The sequence below is a fragment of the Ruditapes philippinarum genome, unplaced genomic scaffold (assembly GCF_026571515.1).
Source record: "Ruditapes philippinarum isolate M1 unplaced genomic scaffold, ASM2657151v2 ctg407_1_1_1_1, whole genome shotgun sequence".
Taxonomy (NCBI): Eukaryota; Metazoa; Mollusca; class Bivalvia; order Venerida; family Veneridae; genus Ruditapes; species Ruditapes philippinarum.
The window spans coordinates 131,307-155,573 of NW_026857632.1; the positions used below are offsets into that span (position 1 = coordinate 131,307).

The following is a 24,267-nucleotide window of genomic DNA, read 5'->3' on the forward strand; positions in this document are numbered from 1 at the left end:
AGAAAGAAAAGATAATTGTAATAAGAGAAGAAATTTATAAGGAAGGGAAACAAATTTATCAATGATAATGACAGTTTTGTTTTGTTTGTTAAGAATTCTACTGCTTGCTGGTATTTTTACAATAAACTATTCTTCCTGATTATAATTTGACAATATAATTGTTCTCATGGAAGTATTGTTGTAGTTCGTAGTTCTTCTTGTTGTTTTTTTTAATACTTGTTTGTTGAATGTAACATTTGAACAAACAGAAGTCAAGAAATTTATTCCTAAATGACATCATTGCCATTATAAATTCTAAAAAAAAATTAAAAAAGGGAATAAACTTCCAACTTATTCAATGTTTTTCAATTACTATTAACACTTATTTTATTTGGTAAATAATAAGAGGATATTTTTTCGTTTGCGTGAAATATGGTATATATTTTCACGAAACATGATAAAATGCCACATATTTTCAGGAGCCGGTACGGCGAGTGAAAATATGTGGCATTTCATCATGTTGAGTGAAAATATATACCATATTTCACGAAAAACGAAAAAATAACCTTTTTATTTAATTTCATTATCAAAGAAAATGGTAAAGAATCCCCTTGCTTGCTACCAACTGCAATCGTACAGCGCGCAGTAATTTATGCGTAAGCACGCGCTGTTTGGCGCTACATTGTGACGTCATGTAAACAACTCTTTAAACGTCTGTACAGCGTTAATTACTGAATTAAAGATATTGGTGTTCGGATTAATTTTCTTAGTTAGACCATTTTCTATCATGCTAGATAGTTTTCAAAACGAAATTCAAGAAAAAGTTGTTTGGTATTTATCAGATTTTCAAACAAAACGGCGAAAGAAGTCCCTTAAGATAAATATGAGTTTTGACTCCGCCCACTTTCATATTTATATTTCATATTTATTTTCAAAAAATATGAAATATATTTGACTGATATAGCACAATATTTCATGGGTAAAATTAAATAATGTAGGATTACTTAACCTCAAGCCGGCCAAACTATGACTGAATCTATCTACAGGACCATTGCAGGCTGCAGACTAAGATCAGCTGATGAATCTGTGCAGTCTGCAGATCATGGTCTGCACTGTTAGCTATTCAGTCAGTTCTTATTTTGAAAATTTCCTAAAAATTGATAAATGGCTTTGTCCAGATTTGAAGATGGAGAAGTCCATTTAAGATATTAATTTGGGTAAAAGTTATACAATGTCTACAATGATGAGGTATATTTGTAGAGATGAGAAGACATTAGGAGATGATGAAGAAGATGAGATATTGTATAGTTCAGCTAATGACAGACCAAAGTCAGCTGTTAAACTAGAGGCTGTTGTTAACATGATAGATCAGGTCAAAGATGAGATGAACTTCTTCAGAGAAAAGGTTTGCAACTTTTATAATTTTGTTATCATATGAATTCAGTTCTATTTTTATATATTGTTAACAAAAATTGGAACTGGTTCAAAGTCATGCTTGGTTTCATCATGAAATCATGACATTTTGACCTTTTGTAGCTGTAATATTGATAGTCTATAACTATAATAGTGTTATAGATCAACAAGAAATGCTTCTACTGTCAGAGAGGGCTTTAATAATCATCTGTGATGTTTCATATATCATATATTCTTTATTTATACGAATGCAGCCTAATTGTCTAAATTGAAAACTCATTTAAGTGGTTGGATGAATTATCAGCTTTAATTAATATTTTTTCATGAGTAGTATCATTTAATTATGTAATAATTGAGCCGCGCCATGACAAAACCAACATAATGCGTTTGCAACCATCATGGATCCAGACCAGCCTGCTCAGTCTGATCAAGATCCATGATTTTCGCTATCAGTTTCTGTATTTGTAACGGGGTTTGCAAGTGAACAGCATGGATCCTGATCAGACTGTGCGGATGCGCAGGCTGGTCTGGATCCATGCTGGTTGCAAATGCACTATGTTGGTTTTGTCATAGTGCGGCTTAAATATCATTTTAAAACAGCTTGCACCAGCTCCTATGTCAGGATTTAGACAGCCAGCAAGTACCAGTGTTTCAAATAAACCTCTGTCCAGACCCACCTCTACAGCAAGTCATAGAAGTAGGCCAAGGTCATCACAGGTCAGGCCAAGGTCACCCAGTCCAGAAGGTCGACCAAGTACTCCACAGTAAGTTGAAAATAATATTTTACTTACCAAATATTTATTAAAGTTATATTTTGTTGGAGCAAGATGAATAACTCTTTCTATTCTTTTCAAGTATTAATAGTTTTGTTGCTTCCCTTATTTTGCTCCATATTTCAAATTGAAAGGTAGTATGGTATTATAGGGTAAAGGCATGTTTTTCCGTGTTATAACGTCTGCAGAGTCCTGAGGAAAGGTTTGTGTCCGAGCCTGGTAAGGGTGATACCCAGTATTTCAGTTAGAGCCCATTTTACATCATATAGCTTCATTCTAACTGTATGGGTGTAGATCAATTTATATTAGTTTTTTTTGGAAATAGATATCAATTTAGAATGCATTGTTGTAGAATAATGCACAGTTTGAGTTCAAATGCTTAGGAATATAATCAAAGGCCGATTTGTACTTGATTATCCTATCTGTTTGGTGAAGCACGTTAGAATTTAATACATTGAAAAGGTTTTTTTATAGTAAAATTATGTAATAAGTTAGTTACAAAGCCAGCATTTTATATTTTTAGAGAGGTAGATGAGATATTGATGGGTGAGCCTGAGGTACCGGGAGATTCATTCCGAACTCTCTCTCTACCACTCAACAGACCACACTCTGCCAGTGTTAATAAAGCAGTAGACTGGAGGGGTAAAGTTACACCAGAGAGTGCTAGAATTAGGTATCAATTTAGTAGTTCTTAATATGTTTGTAAATAAAACTTTTATTTTGTGAAACTGTTAACCCATTACCCGATGAGCATTTTGTGAAAAATGGCTGTTTTCATTGAAAAGTCTCCCGTTACAAGTTCAGGTTGCTATAAAACTATAAAAACTGCTTCAATACTAATCAAACTTGGCACAAATGTTGACTGGACCATTGCCTTTGTAACAACATGCTCAGTCTGAAATTTCCTGTTACCATGGCAACTAGGGGACATCTCAAAATTGCCAAAAATCACTATTTTGCGTTGATTTTTTCCATCAAAATTGATTTCAAAGTGCTGCCACTTCTCAATGGATCGAGATAGAGTCAAAGGCTTTTCAGCATTGATTACACGTTATCTTATGATCGACCTGGGGCCATTTTTAGCCTTCCACAAGTCCAAAATTTTCTTGGCGATGAGGGCACATCCCCCTTCTGGCAACCCCCTGATGTATCTTTTGGATGGGGGGCCGCGCCGAAAAAGTGGTCAATTTTTTAAACAACATTTCTCAAACAAAAACAAGTGTTTTGGGGCCTTAATAAGGCATTTTTTCACCATTTGAGGAAGCAAAAAGGGGGGGGGTGAAAAAGGCGTAGAAAGGCGTATATATCTGGTAATGGGTTAAACTTATTAAAATAAAGGAACATCACTGAACACTTGATTTGACAGAATTAGTTATGTAAATATAAGATATGAAAATGCATATTGCTTCAACTAATATGCATTGTTGAATCTTAATCTTACTACCAATCTTTGTAAAATATGTAATTTTAACAAAGATTTTGGGTATGTTATATGACCCAGTTAAGATGGTTTAAAGTGAAGTGATGCTCATGTTTTATAGCAAACAACCTTTTATACAAAGTCCAAAAATATATAATATCTTATAATTCTTTTCTTTGATTACACTTTAGAATGAAAATTAATTAAAAAAAACTTGAGACATCTATGTGTTTAGATAAATATCTTTTATGATTGTCCCAAAATCAACATTACAAACATGCAGTTTTATAGAGATTTATAATTTCATTTTTCCCATAGAGCTGTATAAGGAGTTATGTTTGATAGTTCTGATATTTATAATTTAAACATAAATGTATTTGTAAAGGTCAAAAACAAGGTTTGGTGGTCATAGCTATGTACAGAAGTTAAAACCCTCCCTGAGAACAGCAGGGGCGTCCAGTGCTGGGAAACGCCCAAAAACTGCACCCATTTCTATGAAAGAGAGATGGCATTCTAAAGAGAAGGTAAGAAATAGTAACTTAACATTTATGTAGATAAATTCATCATAAAAGCAAATGTTGCTAAATGCCTGTTTTTATGAATATTTCATATATGGCGAATATACTAATTAAACATTGAAATTGAAATGATATTGAAATTCTGTACATTATATTTGTTTAATATGAAAACTTCTCTGGTGTCTTGACAAAATTAGATTTAAACTTGTCTAATAATGTCAAATAAAAATAATAAAAATACAGAATCAGACTGTAATAAAGATCAAATGTTAGAATTTGGAACACAAATACTGAGTCAGGTAATTTTTCATACTTTAACTGAAACACACTTTATTCCATGCTTTGAAGTTACATGTACATATTTTCAAAAAAGAAAGTTAGTGTGAATAAATATTCATTTTAGTATAGATGAAACAATCTACTTGTTTTTATGCTAAAACAATATAGACAAATATGTTATAGCTGAAATAAATGAAGTTATCATTCTTTCTGTAAACAAGTGATAAAATTAAAAGGATGTTTCTTGAAATTAGGAAACAACAACAACAAAATCAATTCTGCTTCCAACATGACCTGTATAACATGATAGTTTATTTTGAGTGTAAAAATAGATATCATTTGTGTATCTTAATGCTGTATGTATTTTGCTTACATTTGTTTATGTTCATTATTATCATAGTTTTCATTATCAAATATCAAATTTTGTGTATTTTAGAGGAATATTTGTCTTCACATCTTTGTAAAATCTCAATTCACCAACACATCTTTGAAGTTTAATTCAATTTTTTCCATGATCAAATTTTCAGAAAATTTGTGCATCTTATAATTATTTAAGAGTGCTTGCAACTAAATAATTGATAACTAATTGTCATTGTTTCAAAATAGAAATGTTAAGAAAAAGGCTGTGAAGTTAATTGAGTGTGTGTGTAACTAATTGGTACAAAATTGGCTTCTTTTAGTTTCACTGATTTTTTTTTAATTTTTCAAACAGTGCATAACACCACCATTTGAACAAAATGTTAGATGTATTATTTATGCATTTAAAATTCTTGGTTGAGGATTGGTTATCTTTACCTTGCCAACAGAACTAACTAAATTAGAATTTATGTAGAGCATTAGACTGCGGGCAAGTTTGTGAACAAAGATGTTGGTTAGGAGAGCATTGCTTTGTACTCTGACATTTGGTTATAAGGACTTAAGGCAACAACAAAACTATCTATCTGTTCCTTGAAATAAAATTTCAACCCACAAGGAATAACTATGTAATGTTGGTGTACACCTGAACTTTTAAAAATGAATGCATTTAAAGTGATATGTCTATAATGGTTCATTGCAGTGAATAGTTTGTGTCCAAACAAAGTATCAAGTCAGGCTATAGCATAGTATTATTTGACACTTGAATATGTCATAGTTGTGTCAAAGATTTATCATGATGTTTAGCTGATGCTTAGCTTCTTATCGTATTTCAAATTTGTAGATTATACAATAGTATAACAACTGTAGATATTCTAAATTGTTCTGTTTATTGTTTTGCTACCTCACACTGATAAGGAGGAAAATGGTGAACCATTAAAACTTCCTGAGGTTCAAATACAGGTATGTAATCTACACAATAATGCATGGTGTAAGATCATAAATATATAAGAAAAAATCTGTCCAAATACAGCAAAGCTCGGTAAATTTTGCCCATCCGTTTAGTATATATTGATATAGTGCATGTGCTAAAATTAAATATTTTCAATGAATTACATGTTATCCTCAGCTAGAAAGTGTCTAAAATCTTCTGTGTATGTAATATGTTGTAAAAATGTTAAAGAAATAGGATTTTTACAATCAAACTTTTAACAGTAATATTTCAATCGTCAATATCATCATACTTGATTTTACCCATGGCTTAATATTTTCTATTTTTAGCTCGACTATTCGATAAGAATAAGTAGAGCTATTGCGTTCACCCGAGCGTCGGCGTCGGCGTAACCACTTATGTTAAAGTTTTTGTAATAGTTCAAATATTTTCAAAGTCCATAGACATATGGCTTTGAAACTTTGCACACTTGTTCACCATCATGACCCCAACCTGTAGACAGGAGGAGGTAACTCTATCAAGCATTTTGACAGAATTATGCCCCTTTTTCGACTTAGAATTTACGTTAAAGTTTTTGTAATAGTTCAAATATTTTCAAAGTCCATTGACATATGGCTTTGAAACTTTGCACACTTGTTCAACATCATGACCCCAACCTGTAAACAGGAGGAGGTAACTCTATCAAGCATTTTGACAGAATTATGCCCCTTTTTCGACTTAGAATTTACGTTAAAGTTTTTGTAATAGTTCAAATATTTTCAAAGTCCATTGACATATGGCTTTGAAACTTTGCACACTTGTTCAACATCATGACCCCAACCTGTAAGCAGGAGAAGGTAACTCTATCAAGCATTTTGACAGAATTATGCCCCTTTTTCGACTTAGAATTTACGTTAAAGTTTTTGTAATAGTTCAAATATTTTCAAAGTCCATTGACATATGGCTTTGAAACTTTGCACACTTGTTCACCATCATGACCCCAACCTGTAAACAGGAGGAGGTAACTCTATCAAGCATTTTTTTTACTATCAAGCACTAAGAATAGTCGAGCGTTGCTGTCCTACCGACAGCTCTTGTATTACTTGTAATAACTGAACATGTAACATTCATTTTATATTTAATTTTTTTTTTTACTGAATACATAATATTGTTATCATACTTAAGTTGAGAAATTGTCACTTTGTAGTGTAGCATACTATTATTAGATAGTTTTAGAAAGAAAAGTTTAGTTCTTTACTCAAGGTAATTGTGATTGAGACATTATATTTCCTGTAAATTCTGTCTTGGTGAAGGAATAATCTTGAAAGAAAAAAAATTGATATGATTGTGTAGTTTTTCAACTACTTTGTAATACATGTAATATTCTAAGGTTGAAAAATAATATATTTGACATTATAATGCCCCTCTTCAAAGAAGAGGGGGTATATTGTTTTGCTAATGTTGGTCTGTCTGTCGGTCTGTCTGTCGGTAGACCACATGGTTTCCGCTGATTATCTTGAAAAGTATTTATCACAAAGTCTTCATATTTCACATAGTGATTGGTCATAACTAGTAGATGACCCCTATTGATTTTGGGGTCACTAGGTCAAAGGTCAAGGTCACAGGGACCTTAAATGTCAAAATGGTTTCCGCTGATTATCTTGAAAAGTATGTATCACAAAGTCTTCATATTTCACACAGTGATTGGTCATAACTAGTTGATGACCCCTATTGATTTTGGGGTCACTTGGTCAAAGGTCACAGGGGCCTGGAATGTCAAAATGGTTTCCGCTGATTATCTTGAAAAGTATGTATCACAAAGTCTTCATATTTCACATAGTGATTGGTCATCTTTAGTAGATGACCCCTATTGATTTTGGGGTCACTAGGTCAAAGGTCAAGGTCACAGGGACCTTAAAATGTCAAAATGTTTTCCGTTGATTTTTCCATAATTGAACACTTCCCTGTACCCATTTTTGGCATGTTTCTGTAATAAAATTACCAATTATGTGAGTCAATGGCTAGAAAGGGGGGTATATGTGTCGTTCGACATTCTTGTTTAAAATTACATTTTCATGCCGGCTTAAATATTGTACAACATTTTATTGTTCTGGTTTAAGAACTATCCCAAAGTACCACAAAACTATCCTTTCTATCCGGTGAAACCTCGAGATGATAAGCCACTGGCTTTAATTACAATTACGGTAAGACAGACACCTTGCATGCAACAATATCAACATCTTTAAACATCTCTACTTTATACAAACTAAGGTCACTTGCTTTGATTGAAAAAAATATATCATCCAATATTATACATGTGATATAAAGTGGAAATTCATTGAAGTCTGTTAAAAGTGTTGGAATATATTGCAATTTATGTTTTTGCACATATGATCTTAAAGCAGCACGCCTCCAGATTCGTGCTTATTTTCATGAAAATTTTGAAAATGTATTTGAAAGTATAATATTGTAAAATAACCAAAAGGAAGCAATTAACACATAATCAATGGCACTTACAACCCACGTAAAGTACCAAAAAGTGGTCAAAATATGCAGAAATAGCCCTAACTGCGTTAGTAACACAGTAGAAATATAGTTGTAAATACTGAAAAATCAGTCATTAATGATTAATCGCACATGACATGTAAGATTTTACTTGAATCTTGAATAATTTTACTTTTCCTAAAATCTTAGAACATATTTCTCAAGTTTGATTTTATTGAAATATTTTTACTCATCTGGAGGCATGTAGCTTTAAAATATAAGTGAATGGGAAGATTCAGAATTATATAATAACTGTTGTAAACTTTTATCTGAACATTAAAGCTGCCTGCCTCCAAATGAGCCAAAATATTTTAAGAAAATCAAACTTGAGAAAAATCTATTGAGGTTTTATGAAAAGTAAAATGACTGAAGATAAAAAAAGTAATAATTCCCATGTTATTTGCAAAAAATGGCTGATTTCTCAGTAAATTTCACCATAGTAGAACGCAGGAAGGGCTAATTTTGCATATTTTGAGTTCTTTTTGGTATTTTACATGGGTTGTAAGTGGCCTTTGCAATGTGTGTATTATTTACTTTGTCAGCTTCACAATTTTTTACTTTTTAATACATTTTCAAAATTTTCATGAAAATTATAGGAGGAATCTGGAGGCGTGCTGCTTTAAACATTGTGATTGCATTACTTTACAACATTAACAGAAAATGTTTTCTGCACATTTTCACTTTCCAATAGCTAGGAATTGACCATTTTGATAACAAGAAAGAAGATGAAACTGCATGCAAATGTTGCTTGCTGGAGATTCATCAGGAATCAATGTCTGTGTGCAGTTTTGATCACTTGACTTATTTAATTTTAAAAGAACTTTACACAGCTTTTCAAAATGTGGTTGGTATAATAAGCAAGTGACCTTGGCATTTAGCATGGTGACTGTGGTATAATATTATAACATGTATAAGATATAATGTTGCTTACCTGTTGTTCTCCATTACTTGTATATTAAATAATTCAAAGATCTATTGTTACAACTTACTTACTGTTGGTCTCCCTGTTTGTAACTTGGAACCAAAAGGATTAGCCTTAGCCACCAGTATTGAGTCAGGCCAGTCTGAAAGTGACCAGGCTTTATACTGTTAGTACCTCAAATTTTGAATTTTGAAATTAAAAACCCTTTTAGTTTGAAATGGACTCTTCCAAAATCAAAGCTGGGCCATTTTTTTGCACAGATTTGGCAGGTTATTAGAGTGTTACTGTACAGTATGGTTGATTTAGATGAATATCATATTGTTTTCTCTTCTTATCATTTGTTGGTCTTATAATTTATTAAGTGTTAATGGATTATATTTACAACTTTTTTGAAGCCATTAATATTGCAACTAAGACACTGAATGTCTGCTGAAGGAAAAGAATTTGTGGAAGATTTTAATTTTAGCCCTTCTTCCTGTCTGTTTAAAAGCTTGTTATGTCACTCTTTATATTAAAAAAAGTCACAGGCAGATTTTCAGATCTTTTTTTCAAGAATATTTTTGCCTTATGGAATTCATAAAATGGAAATTTATCTATAGTTTTGTGTTGATTCTATGAATGAAACTTTTATAAAATTTTCAGTTTCTATACTCAGTTGTAAAAGAAAGTGTTCACTGTATTACAGGAAAATTTTGTTAACTTATTAAAACATATTTGGTATCAAAATTTGCAGAAATGTATTGACAATGCTGTGGTAAATACTTAATTGTGATCTGATTATTATCAGATCTTTGATTATTTGTAAACAGCTGAGGGGCGAAATATAAAAGTTGTAGACTTAGTGTACTTTTTGTTAATGTGTTTTTCTGCCTTTGGATACTTGAATATTTGAATGGAACATCAATCAAACCAAATTCCTTGTCACATAAAGTCAGTTACATGCAGTCTTGAACACTTTTGTCGATCCATTGATTTGATGCGTTACATAGAGTGATTAACTGTCACACAATTAGACAAAAAAAAGAAATCTGAAATAGTCACAATTCTGCAACTTTTACTTTCTCTCATGGTCAATAATTTTCTGCAAATTTTGATATCATATTTGCCAATATTTTGCTATAAAGTAAGTTTACAGAATTTCCAAGTAACCAAGTACATTCTTTTGCAACTCAGTTTAATTCAAATGCCTAGTATTTATGTTGTTCAAATATTTTGCTTGACTGGTGTTGTAATTTTGCATTTTTGTTTCTGCACTAGTTCACATAAAATCAAGTCAATGACTTTGTCATTTTACCCATTTGTGAAACTACATATTATTTATATTAATTTTAACTTAAAACAAATGGTTTTATATTCATAAATATTTTGTTATGTTGCTGAAAAATGATTTAAGATAATGATTTTTTTTAGGGATGGCAACGAATACCAAAATCAATACTCGAGTACTCGGTCATTTTTCCGATTGAGTACTCGGTTACTCGGACGATTTCCAATGATCTTCAAAGTTTATCACACAATAACAACACCGTCTGCATGCTACTTTCGTTTTCTATTTACATTCATAAAATTCATAACTATAGATAGGACTGCAAAGGAGACAAATATATTAAAATTAAATCAACGACATTATAATTTAGAACATTTTAATTAATGCAATATCAAGTTTAAAACATGTTTAGCAGTTGAAACATCTTTTTCTTCTTGTAATAAAATAGACTGATCAACGGCAACAAAAGTTTAACCGGGTCTAAATACTACCTTAATTATTATCTCATAATAGCAATACGGCCCTTTGTTGTTTTCAAAAATGTTACCTTAAAACAAGATTCGGGTACAAACTGCACTGTGTTTCACAATTAAGGTTACTAAATATCATAAGAGGCCGGATGATGTAAGCGACACATATGCGCGTGTCAAACTGTTGTTTATGGTATCATTTTCTCACCTCTGCAAGGAAGTTGTGATTGCATTTAACAGGTATTTATGAAGGTATATGCACATCTCCGTATTTCTGAACTAATTGGATACACCAAACTGTCTAAATAGCAAATAAAATAGAAATTATACATTTTTTCCGAGTAATCGAATATCAATTTTGTTAACCGATATTCAGACGTTCGATCGAGTGCTCGGTTAACCGGTTACTCGTTGCCATCCCTAATTTTTTTATACAGATTTAAAGCAAGTGTCTTTACAGCACCTTTGCTGTTAAAGAGAAGTGCTAAATGTTTTACTTAAGGTTCGGTATCAAATGGTTTTGAAATATTGTGATAGATCTGGATTATGTCTAGAATTTATTGAATGCTTGTATTTCTATTTTGAAATAATTTTTAACTAGACCTTGCAAAGATTTTTTTCCTGCTAATTTCAGTACTTAGTTATATAAACAATACACTAAAGCATGACTAGAGTGCTTACCTGAAAAAAATAATTATACACTTATTAAAAAAATGCATGTTCAACTAAAATGTAAAGCATTGACTTTCGTTACTTTTTGAAACAGTTGACAAAATTCTTTTTTAATCAATATATACTGTGTTACATTTGTACTTAATAGAAATTTTTTGTTTGTACAATTTACATATAAAAAATGAGTTTTCTAATTATATGTAACTATTTAATTCTCTTTTTTTATAGTTTAAATAATATTATAAACTTTCTATGTAAAAATAGCTTTTGTAAGTAACTGCCTTATATGGATAGAGTTTATATACCTGTAAAAAACCTGTAGAACACCTTTAGCTTATGTAAAATTTCCTCATGTAAAATCTTTTAGTTAAATTATAATATACAAATTGAGAATACTATGGTAACAATTAGATCTACCCCACATATGATAAGAATATATGGTGAACTCCAGAATTATAAAAATCTAAAATGATAAGAATTCCTCTGAGTTGTGCCCGTGTTCCTTGTTTATAGAAGTAAAGAATTGAGAATTGAGATTTTCTCTAAAAGCTATAAAATTCCCCTTAACTTAAGATAATATTACTGTAATGCTTTCCCGCCAAAAAAAATTCTAACATCGGCCAATATATCGTAATAAATCGGTCATTTCTGGAACATTTGCTTTCACAATCTTCTGTATTCTAAAAATTTTAACCCCTTATAACCGGAATTTAGTACATAGCGATTAAGGATAAGTGATTAATAATTATCTAATGCCCAAGATTTTGGAAAAAAAAAACGTTGCAGAAATAACCGATTTGCTATGATATTGGCCAATGTTAGAATTTTTTGGCGGGAAAACAGTACAGTAAGACTATGTTAATATCGGATATGTCATTCATTTATTTTACATCTATATTTTTTATTCATATCTAATGAAAATTATGAACAACAACAATGAAAAAAAGAAGTATTAACTTTTTGTTATTTTCAATTAACATTTTCTGTGTGTAATTATTTTCAGCATTTTTCTTGGGATGACAATTTTAAAGTACAGAGATAATATTTATTTGTAGAATGACAGTGAAAAGGGAAATAACTGTATTTTCTGCATGTTGCTGAAATATTTGGTACCAAGAGTTGTCTTTCCTTGTATATATTTTTTGTTACACTTTGATTTGAGTTTTATTTGATTGTTGTGTATTGTTGCACATTTTCATTGACTCTTCTATTAAGTTGTGTTTGTATGTTTTATTTCTGAACTGTTATGATAATGATTAGATACCGCATTTAATATTAACAATTTAGAATTTCAAAAATGATTATGATGATTATAACACATTTTAATAAGATATAATGATATATTCTATATTTTCTCATAGAAAAATATTTATTACATCTTGGACAAAATGGGGATTTATTATTGACTCTGAGTTTATTACACAATTTCAATTTAGCGATAGTTTGAATTCTAGCTGACCCAATCATATCATTATGAATGATTTGCTTTAGATCCAAGTTGTTAACAAGATAATTGTTATATATTTAGTACTATTAGGGAAATTAAATCAGGTAGGGATTTACGTTTAGGGTATCAGAATAGTAAGAGTGTACTTCCCAGTTTTGCGTTTATGTTATAAATTGAATAAAATGAGATGACCACAGATTTAAACTCTTAATCAGATTGATTGTAAAATAACAGGAATTAATATTTTATTTATCAAATAGACTTAATAATGATTTTTTGCCTACAGTCAGATTAGCAAAACAGTAAATTTCAGGTTTTTGCTTGTATATGTAATGTTAATTATATGTACTAAGTACACATGCGTATGAAAGTAACATTATAATATAATACTTGTATTCTATTTATCACATATATAAAATAAAAATTTTAAACTGTTAACAAGAGTCACTTTTATTTGACGTGCCTATAGTGGTAACGCTAACATTAGCGCGCTTTAACGTTATGTTTATATAGCGCAAATGACGTGACGTCAAAGTGTTATTACACTAGTGTAATATCGTCTAGTGTAATATCGTTTTTACTAAATGGCTTTATTACACTCCGGCGCCGCGGTTTATGTGATAATGAAGGATACATTATTGATTATAAAGATTTTTTGACAAGTTATAATTATGGCCCTATATAAATGTTTCTTTGGAAATATAACCAGAGCTGTTACATAACCATTTTTATCACATAAACCGCGGCGCAGGAGTGTAATAAAGCCATTTAATAAAAACGATATTACACTAGTGTAATAACACTTTGACGTGACTTCATTTGCGCTATATAGAAACATAGCTTTAAAGCGCGCTGATGTAAGCGTTACACTACGGGCGCGTCATTGAAAAAATACTCATTTTAACAGTTTACTGTTCTTATTTTGTATATATGATAAATAGAATATTATATTCGTGTAGATTCAATACTAAATTTATTGAACTTGTTGAATAAAACAATATTATGCTCGCCAGAGGCTCGCATAATATGATTTATTCAACTCGTTCAATAAATTTAGTATTAAACTACACTCATTCAATATCCTCTATATATACAGTCATATAACCTGTCAGGAATATTTTTAACAAATTGGTAATATAGCAAAATTTCTACTTAGATAAAAAAGTGGGATTTCCTCATAAATTGACAGCAGCTGAGTATATGAAACTATATAAACGTCATGATAATCGAATGAAAGGTGACATTACAAACATGCAGTGTTATATATATATTTCTATGTATAATTATATGTTTATTTCTATGTACATGTATATATGTTATCAGGAATGTGAGAAGAATGAGAGAGTATCATCCCAGGCAGCTAGTAACACAATGACTCAGGTAGATGACCAAGATATGGACAGAATAATGAGCATACAACATCTACTAGGTAGCAGTGATTCTAGGTAAGTTCATCTGTCATGATTCCACTGAGATTAGTTATCTGGGTTTTCACAGTCACCAAACACAAACAGGCCAAATGGCCATGCACCCTTGCATGTTAAATGTTAATGAAGATTCTCTAAGACTTTTGTGTCTCTATTTTATCTACAGACTTCTGCTATACATGTTTGCATTGTTTTAACACAGCAAAAGATAGTGCTTTGCCATATCTCATTCAGGTACCGTTAATGTTTTCAGCATCAGGTTCCTAAGAAGCAGTGTCAAAATATTTGATCACTGATATATGTAGTGGACAGTGTTTAATTCCAGTCTCAAAATTTCACTTGTTTAATTACTGAGAAAACTGCTATGTTTACCAAATAAACCATATAAAGATAGAAAGAAATTCAACAAATGTTTTGAGAAAATTGTTTGTCTTTACATTGGAATTTAGGAGTTTTTCCCTGCTAGTTGAAGTTTATGGAAAGTAATTTGGCAGGATTTCAGACAAAATAGTAGTAGCATTTGTCTTTCATTTTATGTGAATATGGCTGAGTATTAATGTCTGAAAGTTAGTTTGTAAGTTATTTTGTTTTAAGTCACACAAATACTATGATCTGCAGCTCTTCTGATGTCAGGATTAGCTTACATGATTTAAGATGTAGTCTGGCATTAGGGCAGTATAACTTAATGTCATAAAGGTAGTTTTATAGCTCATTTAAAAATTCAATGTCCTTTTCAGGCTTTGAACTCATTTAATAAGAATGACTTTATAGCCACTGTGATTGTGTATATATTCAAGCTAAATGAATACTACAGGGACTAAAAACTCAAACTGAATTTAGGACAAGCAAAGATTGAAAAGGCTTTGCAAGGTTGTCATGAAATATTGAAGGAAGTTCCATTCATTATGTTGTAGGTATGGCTCCATGGGATCACTATTCTTGGATGAAGATTTTCTACGTTCAATGAATTCCCGGTATTCAACGGGCACATCCATGAGTCACCTGACGTCTGCTTCACAAAGTAAAGAATACTTGTCATTTGTTGCTCCAAAAACACCAAGACAATCTCCAATAGGTGAGTAAAATCTCAATTAATAAAGAAATATCTACTGAATTATTATTGTTGCTTTAAAAAAAAATATGTAAAAGTTTGAAATTCACAGATTTTATCCACCTATTAAATAGATTTTTAGCTTGAATATATGAAGTATGCTGTAACTGTTCTACCCCAGTGTCAACTTCAATATTTCTAAATATATTAAGAAAATGCATTTTATTTTGCTTTGTCATATACATTTTGTTGCAAATCTGAAAAACAAGACTAGAAGCAGTTCAACATCAGCTGTTGAGTTGAAGTTCAGTGCTTGGCACCACTCGTATTTTATGTTATTTTTATTGTTCAAATAAATGAGAAAAATACAGCTGTAGTTGACAGAACAGAATCAATGATATTATTATATGAAGTCTTTATTACTAATGGTCCCAACTCTACACTAATTGTGTCTTATAAAAGTATCAATATATCAATCTACAATGTAAGGTAAACAAAAGTTCGTATTGTGGCTTAAAGTTTAATGTTTGTACATTATCTTGTTTGGATATAAATTTTTTACAGATAGACAAAACTCTTTTCATTCTAATTGGATAAGTAAGTTAAATATTGTATAATATACAATCTATTTATGTTTTGGGATTAAAGACTTACAAATTTAATTAATTTTCAGTTGTACTCTAATACTGTCGGGGATTTAGACATTTGTTATAATAAGGTCCTCGAGAAATCTATCAGACTTTGTTCTATATATATATGGGATTACCAGTGCAGATTAGCTATGAAGGGGGATTAAATGTTTATTACAAGATATTGTACTTTGACTTTCAACTTTTGAAATAAATATTTGTTAACGGTCCCTCAACCCTGCTTCATGTAATAGGATATGGTTAATTATAGATAAATGCTTCTTTTCATGGTATAATGCCCCTTGAAAAGTGTATACATATATAATCTGCTTTGATAATGTCTGAAAAGAAATAAACAAATTAAATAAAGGATTTTTTATGGTGTTGGTAACACAGGAAAACAATAGTAATTTAATAATGGCCTTAACTAAGGGTGTTATAACATTGGTCTTCATGCATTATTCATATGATTGTTGATGGATACTGACCCGACTTTACAGGTATTTCTATCATTTTGTTAGATAATTATGTAATATAGGTTGTCAGTATGAAATTGAATTTATTTTATTGACAGGTGTTATAATATGGACAGTTTTTGCACAGAGAATTTTAAAGAAATATTCTTTCAAATTGTAAAAACTTTTTAAATTGCAAGCACTTGAAGTTGTTTGTCAACTTAGCGCTTTGCCCATCAGTATTATTGATAGCTTTATGCCAGTGTAAAGTTGTCCTCATATTGTAAATTTGTCATAATGTATGAGACCCTGTATGCCATAGTGAAAGTGTGTCAAAAACCAGATAAAAATGTGATGAAGCAATAAATTTTGTAAACTTTCTAACTTTTCAAACATTTTCCAAAAATTTAGGAGATATTTTACTTGAAGTGCCCTGTAATCTGTCCAATAAAAACCTAACATATCTGACTTCCTGGGCTGTAAATAATGCCAGTTGAGGGAAACAAGAACCTGCTATAAGTGGGTGATATTTATATGAAATGAATGTGACACAGCTCAAGTAGTAAACCGTATTAACCTTAGTTTGATTTTAGGTTTGGGAATTTACAATATGGTATAGAGGGGTTTGGTCATGCTTGTTTTATCTTTGAGTGTTTTGAGATGGTATAAGTGGAAATATATGCTTGTTCAAATATATACAAAAATGATTAATCTCTGTAAAGTCATGTACATGTTAAAACATACCTCTATATAACTTCTGTCAAATATTAACATTGACTTTTAATGATTTAGAATTTGTCATTTCAATTCAAACGTTCAGTGCAAAAATATTTTTGAAAATATTTATTTTTCTTGGAGCATTAGGTTACTTATTACGTGATAATATAGGATTTGTTTATTGTATTTAGATGTAAGTAATAATGATGAAATTATTTCAAATTACTAGTTAAGTATATAAATGCACAATATTTGTTAGTTTTTATACATGTAAGAAGAAAATGCAAAAACGAAAGCTTTGATATATGAAGGAAACAGGTTTTAATGTCAGTTAACAGATTAAATTATTATGTTATTAAGTGTTTCATAAAATCCCTGTAAAATTGGAAAATAAATGGAACAAACTTTTTGAAATATTATCATTCTATAAAATATCTGCTTTAAGAAATATGATTTCAGATGAAATATTCCCTAGCTTTAATTTTAGGGAAAATTAGACGAGAATCATTCAGGTGACTGATGTGAACATGAAAATTGAAATTTAATCTACAAGTTTGATTCTTGGTCATGTTTTGATAGGAAATTAATGGCACATATTTTGATGAGCTGTTTCTATCTCCTAGGTGATATCTCAAATTGATATCTGATGTCTCCAGAAATTTAAATTATTTCAATGCAATGTTTATTTTCTTTTTATTAATTTCATCTTAGCATCTTATTTCTAATACAAGTATGACTGAAATTTCAAAATGATCTCTTTCTTATTGAGTCATTTTGATGAAAATGTTTTAAGATTTTTCAACAAGTTTTTTAAATTAAATTTTACAGTTATTAGATATTGCCTGATGAAGGTTAAAACGTTAGGTCCTTTACTCACATTATTGCATAGCCTACAAGGTTTGCTTCATAAGTCTATGGACTTCAGAATTGTGTATTATTAATAGTCTTCATAGCATATGTTATTTTTGGCATTGTTTTGAACAAAACATTGATTTGGAACATTCTTCTTCACTGGTTTAAGTGATTCATATTGAGAAATGAGTAGCTGGTCCTTGAAATTCAGGCTCATACTGATATTTACCCATTTACTTTTACCTGACATGATCTACCTGACATTGACATGATTTACCTGACTTTGATATGATTTACCTGACATGATCTACGTAACATGATCTACCTGACCTGATTTACCTGACATGATCATCTACCTGACATTGACATGATTTACCTGACTTTGACATGATCTACCTTACATGATCTACCTTCCTGACAAGATTTAGCTGACATTGACAGGATCTACCTTACATGGTCTACCTGACATGATCTACCTTACATTGACATGACGTACCTGACAAGATCTACCTGACATTGACATGATCTACCTTACATTGACATGATCTGCCTGACATTGACACGATCTACCTGATACAATCTACCTGGCATTGACATGATCTACCTTACATGATCTACCTGACATTGACATGATCTGCCTGACATTGACACAATCTACCTGACATTGACATGATCTACCTTACATGATCTACCTGACATTGACATGATCTGCCTGACATTGACACAATCTACCTGACATTGACATGATCTACCTTACATGATCTACCTGACATTGACATGATCCACCTGACATTGACAGGATCTACCTGACATTGACATGATCTACCTGACATCGACATGATCTGCCTGACATTGACACAATCTACCTGACATTGACACAATCTACCTGACATTGACATGATCTACCTGACATGATCTACCTGACATTGACATGATCTACCTGACATTGACATGATCTACCTGACATTGACATGATATACCTGTCATTGACATGATCTACCTGGCATTGATATGATCTACCTGGCATTGACATGATCTACTGGCATTGACATGATCTACCTGACATGATCTACCTGGCATTGACATGATCTATCTGACATTGACACAATCTACCTGACATTGACACAATCTACCTGACATTGACATGATCCACCTGACATCGACATGATCTACCTTACATTGACATGATCTGCCTGACATTGACATGATTTACCTGACATTTACATGCTCTACCTGACATAATCTACCTGACATTGACATGATCTACCTGACATCTACCTAACATTAACACGATAAACCTGACATTGACATGATCTACCTGACATTGACATGATCTACCTTACATGATCTTCATGATATGATCTACCTGATGATAACATAATCTACCTGACATGATCTACTTGGCATTATTTAAATTTGACACTGTACCTAACCAGACATATAATAAAAACATCAAATGAATACAGGAGGTTGAAAGAGATGCCTTGTGGTCCACATTGACTACAACTGACCATTAAAAGTTACTATATGCGTAGGTGTTATTTGAGTGTTAAAATTATTAATTGTAACATCATAATTGCCATGATGTATGGAAACAAAAGTAGGCCTCTATTTTTCTGGTGTTATTGTGCCAGACATTGATATACTGTGTTCAGTGTCTGCAAATAAAAAGATTATTATATTGTTCTAAGATAATCTTATATGTTTGCAGACCACTTGACGTTTATATAATACCAAACAGTTACTGACATTAAGATTTATAGAAATAAATCTGCAATAAAGTTGTTTGTTAGCAAAGCAATTATACTGGATATTAAGAAATATAGACTGCCCTTAGTGAAAGAAAAATTTGGTCCATTTAAATCTCTTAGGTTTAAATTTGGAGTCAGCTATTTTGAAGTGATTGGTGTGTTTGTGTACTTATGTTTTTGTTCTAGTTGAAAAAGGAAAAAAGAACTTGCCTTAGTATAAAGGCTGTCCATTAATGTTAATATGTGACCAGTTAAACAAGGCAATCTGAATTGATGTAAATTGCATTGTCATAATAGAAATAGTTGAGTATTAGAAATGATTTCACATATTTAAGGGAAGCCAATATGTCCAAGTTAACTCTTGCTGAATCATTTTTTACATTGAAGAAAGATGGCTGAAATGGATGAATCTATTTTTGCTAGATAGACAAGTTAATTAGTTAAGATGATTAAAATTGCAGAAAATACTTGACCTTGTCTATTTTCAGATGCCAGATCATACAGTAAACAAAGTGTGAGGAAACCTGATTTTATAAATCAGTGAGTATATATGGAAATTAATTAATTATTTTTTGACCAAGGAGTGTATTAATTTACTATATTTAAATCTCATTTAAGACTACAAAAACATTATCTTGATTTGCTGCTGTTACTAAATACAGAAACAATTTTAATCATAATTAGATAAGATTGTTTTAATTTTGTTTGCATAAACAATAAAGAAAAAACCTGTATATTGTATCTTAAACTGTGAAATAGTCATGAGAAATAAATCATTATTTATAATTATTTTGTTAAAAACAAGTTCTTGCAACTTATATTAATCATTTTTGAGTCCGCTTTCTGGAACCTATCAGTACTGGTGTCTTATAAAGAAGCATGGTAGTGACCCAAGTAGGGCTCGAACCCATAATCCCTGGGTTGAGTGGCAGACACCCACAGCTCCCCTTAATTTGACAAGCTAATCATTGAACCTGCTAGATATATTTTATGGTCTTGAGCTCTTTTTGAAGCTTCATTATAAAGTTATGAAATTAAAGGTAATGACTAGTATAAAGTATGGTCAGATTTTAGGGATATGTTGTCTCGGTGTCTGGCTCTAAACTAGTTGATGATGTCTGTCAGTAACACCACTAGCATTCATTGAGTTAATTAATATTTTACATTTAGAATACCAGAGGAGTTAAGTGAAAAGGGAGAAGAGGTACAATACGACGACAGCACAGTTGGTGTGGAACCTTTACAACTTGCTCAACATGTAAGCCATGTTTCTCTTCCATTAGTGTTGGGTCCATAGCATAGTGGTTAAGCCTCATGACTTTGAATCACTTGCTTCTCAAGGCTGTGGGTTCAAATCCTGCCATGGACTTTGGATTGCTTCATGTGAGGAAGCTATCCAGCTAGCTTATTTAATGTCAGTGGTTCTACTCAGATGCTTGCTTGTGTTTGAAATAATACACAGAGGAGCACATGAAGTCTTCCTCAACTATTAAAGCAGAAATGTTGCCTTATTAGCTTTAAAAAGTATTTGTGTGACTGAAAATCCCAACAAAACGAACAACCAAGCTTCCAGTAGTGTATTCATTCACTTTTACGTTTTTGCTCACTGATGATGTATTGTTATCACTCAGAGAATACTTCAAATTGAGAAACTTACATTATTGACTGAACAGCCATACATTGCTGTTGGCATAATTCAGCGTGTCAATATAGCTGCCAGTGTCCTGTGATAACGCTTACATCAATATAATGTCTTATAATACTCATGGGTCTTAGCACCCAAAAAAATCATACTTTTCATGACCATAAAACAAGTACTTACATATCTAAAATGTGCTGTAACAAACAAAAGTAATTAGGACATTTGAGGGAGCAAAAGGTGTAAAAAACATACACAACTTGGCATTAGTCCATTCATTTTGTTGCTAATTAATCAAGTATCAGACAGTTATGACAATCTCAAATTTGAAGCTTTGACCTGCAAATACTAAATATGAACTGAGTAAGGTGTGTAATACATCAGAACCCTATTTATATTGTGGGTTGAGACCTTGGACCTCCAAAAGAGCATTCTAACTTGGTGCCAGTGTATTACTTATGATAATTTTGTATTACTTTATAATCAGTGCTGCACCATAATATTTAATTAATAGAGATTTATTTGACTTACCTTGTTAAATGTTTCAGTCAGTTATACGCATAGACATAACAGTTATAATCTGCATTTACTCTTACTTATAACAGTATTAAAAGATTATACAGGTATTAAGAGATTAACAGTAATTGACATATTAACATACTGTAATTTTAGGATAATGAGGACATAGAAAACAAAGATCAAGTTTCTCCTCAAACATTACAAGAACCTGTTGGTATCAATGGTGATTTACCTGAACATGAGGTGAAGGCCATAGAAACAGGGTCAAGGTCAGAGGAACGATCTGAATCAGATAGCAAAGCTGAAGATCAGTTTGCGTCAGCTGGTGTGACTGAGGTCAAGGTCACAGAAATACCAAAGAAGTCTGTTGAGCCAGGAAGAGAAGTTGTTGTTGAGAGTAAGGCTGACGGAGATGTTCATATAGAAGTGACAGCAGTGCCAGCAGTAGGTAGACCACGTACGCCACCTGGTGTGGGAGCTGTAGAGGCATTAACTGAATCAGAAACGTGGCATTTCCAACCTCAGACAGAACAAGATATAACTGATACCGGTAATAATAAAGATACTGATTTAAATATTCCACATAGTGACCATCATCATCAAAACCACTCCCCTAGACATGACATACCAAGACAAATAAGTTCTGCAAAATCTATCGTGAGACCAGAAAATTATTGTTTCAATTGTATTCCTGACAATATGAGTACCAAGGTTGGCCGCTCAGCCGGGCGAATGCCTGGAGCAGTCCAAAGTCCTGCTGGTCAGGTTTTGAGAATGGCTCGAAGACAGAACGAGTATTTCAAGAAAGCACCACCTGTGAGGACTCCACCGTCTATACCAAGTTCACATCACATGCATTCAGCACGGTCACCTAGACATGGTCAGCAGTATAGTACTGAGCTGGAACATCATGCTAGGAAAGTTAACAGTCCCAGACATTTCATGGAACAAGGTTAGTTCTCCATTGTTTTTTAACCTTTAATTTTTCCCCTCTTCCCTGACCTCTTTTCATACTTTTATACTTACTTTTTTCCCCTTTTCCTCAACCTCTTTTCACACTTTTATACTCACTAGTTGATACCATGTTGTTTTGTAAGATGAGTTAAAAAACAGCTATGTACAGTAAACTCCGGGTAATTATAACGATGTTCAGGTGACGGCAGAATTTATATCATTATATCCAGATATCCTTGTATAAGAGAGGCAACCCATTTGAAAACAAGAGTAGGGACCACAGTAACAGCATCATTAATAAGTGGTACATTGTTATGAATTATTGTCATGTTATAAGACTATCGTTATAAGTGGAGTTTACTGTAAATTGTAAAATTAAAACTGTTATGGAGTTTTTAAGTTGCACAATGATGCAAGATCATATGAGTCGATCAGAAGTAGCAGATACTGTAAAATAAAACATTATTTATAAAAACAGGTCTCTCTGATAACACTTATATAGGACATTTCTCCTTGTTGGTTATACGAAATTCTTAAACAATATTTAAAGGATAATATTTTAGAGTCATGCTCTTGTTTATAAGACATAATATTGAACTGCTTGTGTGAATATTAATAGTTATGTACAGTTTGAATAATAGGTACATATTATACATTCATTTTGATATATTATTCATTGTTATTATTTATTTCTTTGAAATATCAAAATATAATGCATAAAGTACTGAAATAAATATATTCTTTCACAACATGAGACATGTTTATATCCAAGAATATGAAGAGATGGATTTAGATATCTCGTAATATTTTAGTATTTTTAAAAAGAATGGAAATAAAATAAACTGATATTAATGTCTTTTGTAAGCCTTGTTGTTGTTTTCCACAATTTCTATGAATAATTCATAATAATGTTACCATGGCAACTTGGTGTTTACAGTTTCAGCTTCAAGCAGATTAAGGATCTAATGGATAAGAATTGGAGTGTCTTTGAGCTGTTTTACATTTACATAACATTTTCTATTTTTGTTGATAATAAACAGACTATAACCTGTGATGTTATATTGATTTTAATTGCCTTTAATGCAGTTTATATTTGATGTGCAGACTTTATTAATGAATATTTATGACAATATTATATAACAAGTGGTCTAAAAAAACAAAATAGCTTATCTCAGGAATATTCAGGGTTAGATGTTACAGATTTATGACATTCTACATTTGCAGAATTAGATACTTCAGGAGAAGATTTTGATAAACATTTTTCGTTATATTGTGTTATATTAT

General features: G+C 31.5%; 1 protein-coding gene across 5 annotated transcripts in view; it reads left to right on the forward strand.

Moving 5' to 3' along the window:
* The window catches only part of LOC132750419 (uncharacterized), a 75,784-nt gene that overhangs the window by 29,414 nt on the left and 22,103 nt on the right, over nt 1–24,267 (forward strand). For 4 of the 5 annotated variants that reach the window (XM_060740399.1, XM_060740397.1, XM_060740398.1 and 1 more), the window contains 11 exons: nt 1,240–1,384; nt 1,993–2,156; nt 2,689–2,838; nt 3,971–4,109; nt 5,655–5,699; nt 7,788–7,871; nt 14,313–14,434; nt 15,331–15,491; nt 20,360–20,411; nt 21,042–21,129; nt 22,183–22,981. In XM_060740399.1, the coding sequence (XP_060596382.1) occupies nt 1,240–1,384; nt 1,993–2,156; nt 2,689–2,838; nt 3,971–4,109; nt 5,655–5,699; nt 7,788–7,871; nt 14,313–14,434; nt 15,331–15,491; nt 20,360–20,411; nt 21,042–21,129; nt 22,183–22,981 (1,949 nt within the window). The remainder of the gene's footprint in view (nt 1–1,239; nt 1,385–1,992; nt 2,157–2,688; nt 2,839–3,970; nt 4,110–5,654; nt 5,700–7,787; nt 7,872–14,312; nt 14,435–15,330; nt 15,492–20,359; nt 20,412–21,041; nt 21,130–22,182; nt 22,982–24,267) is intronic. The other variant, XM_060740396.1, reaches the window with a different exon arrangement.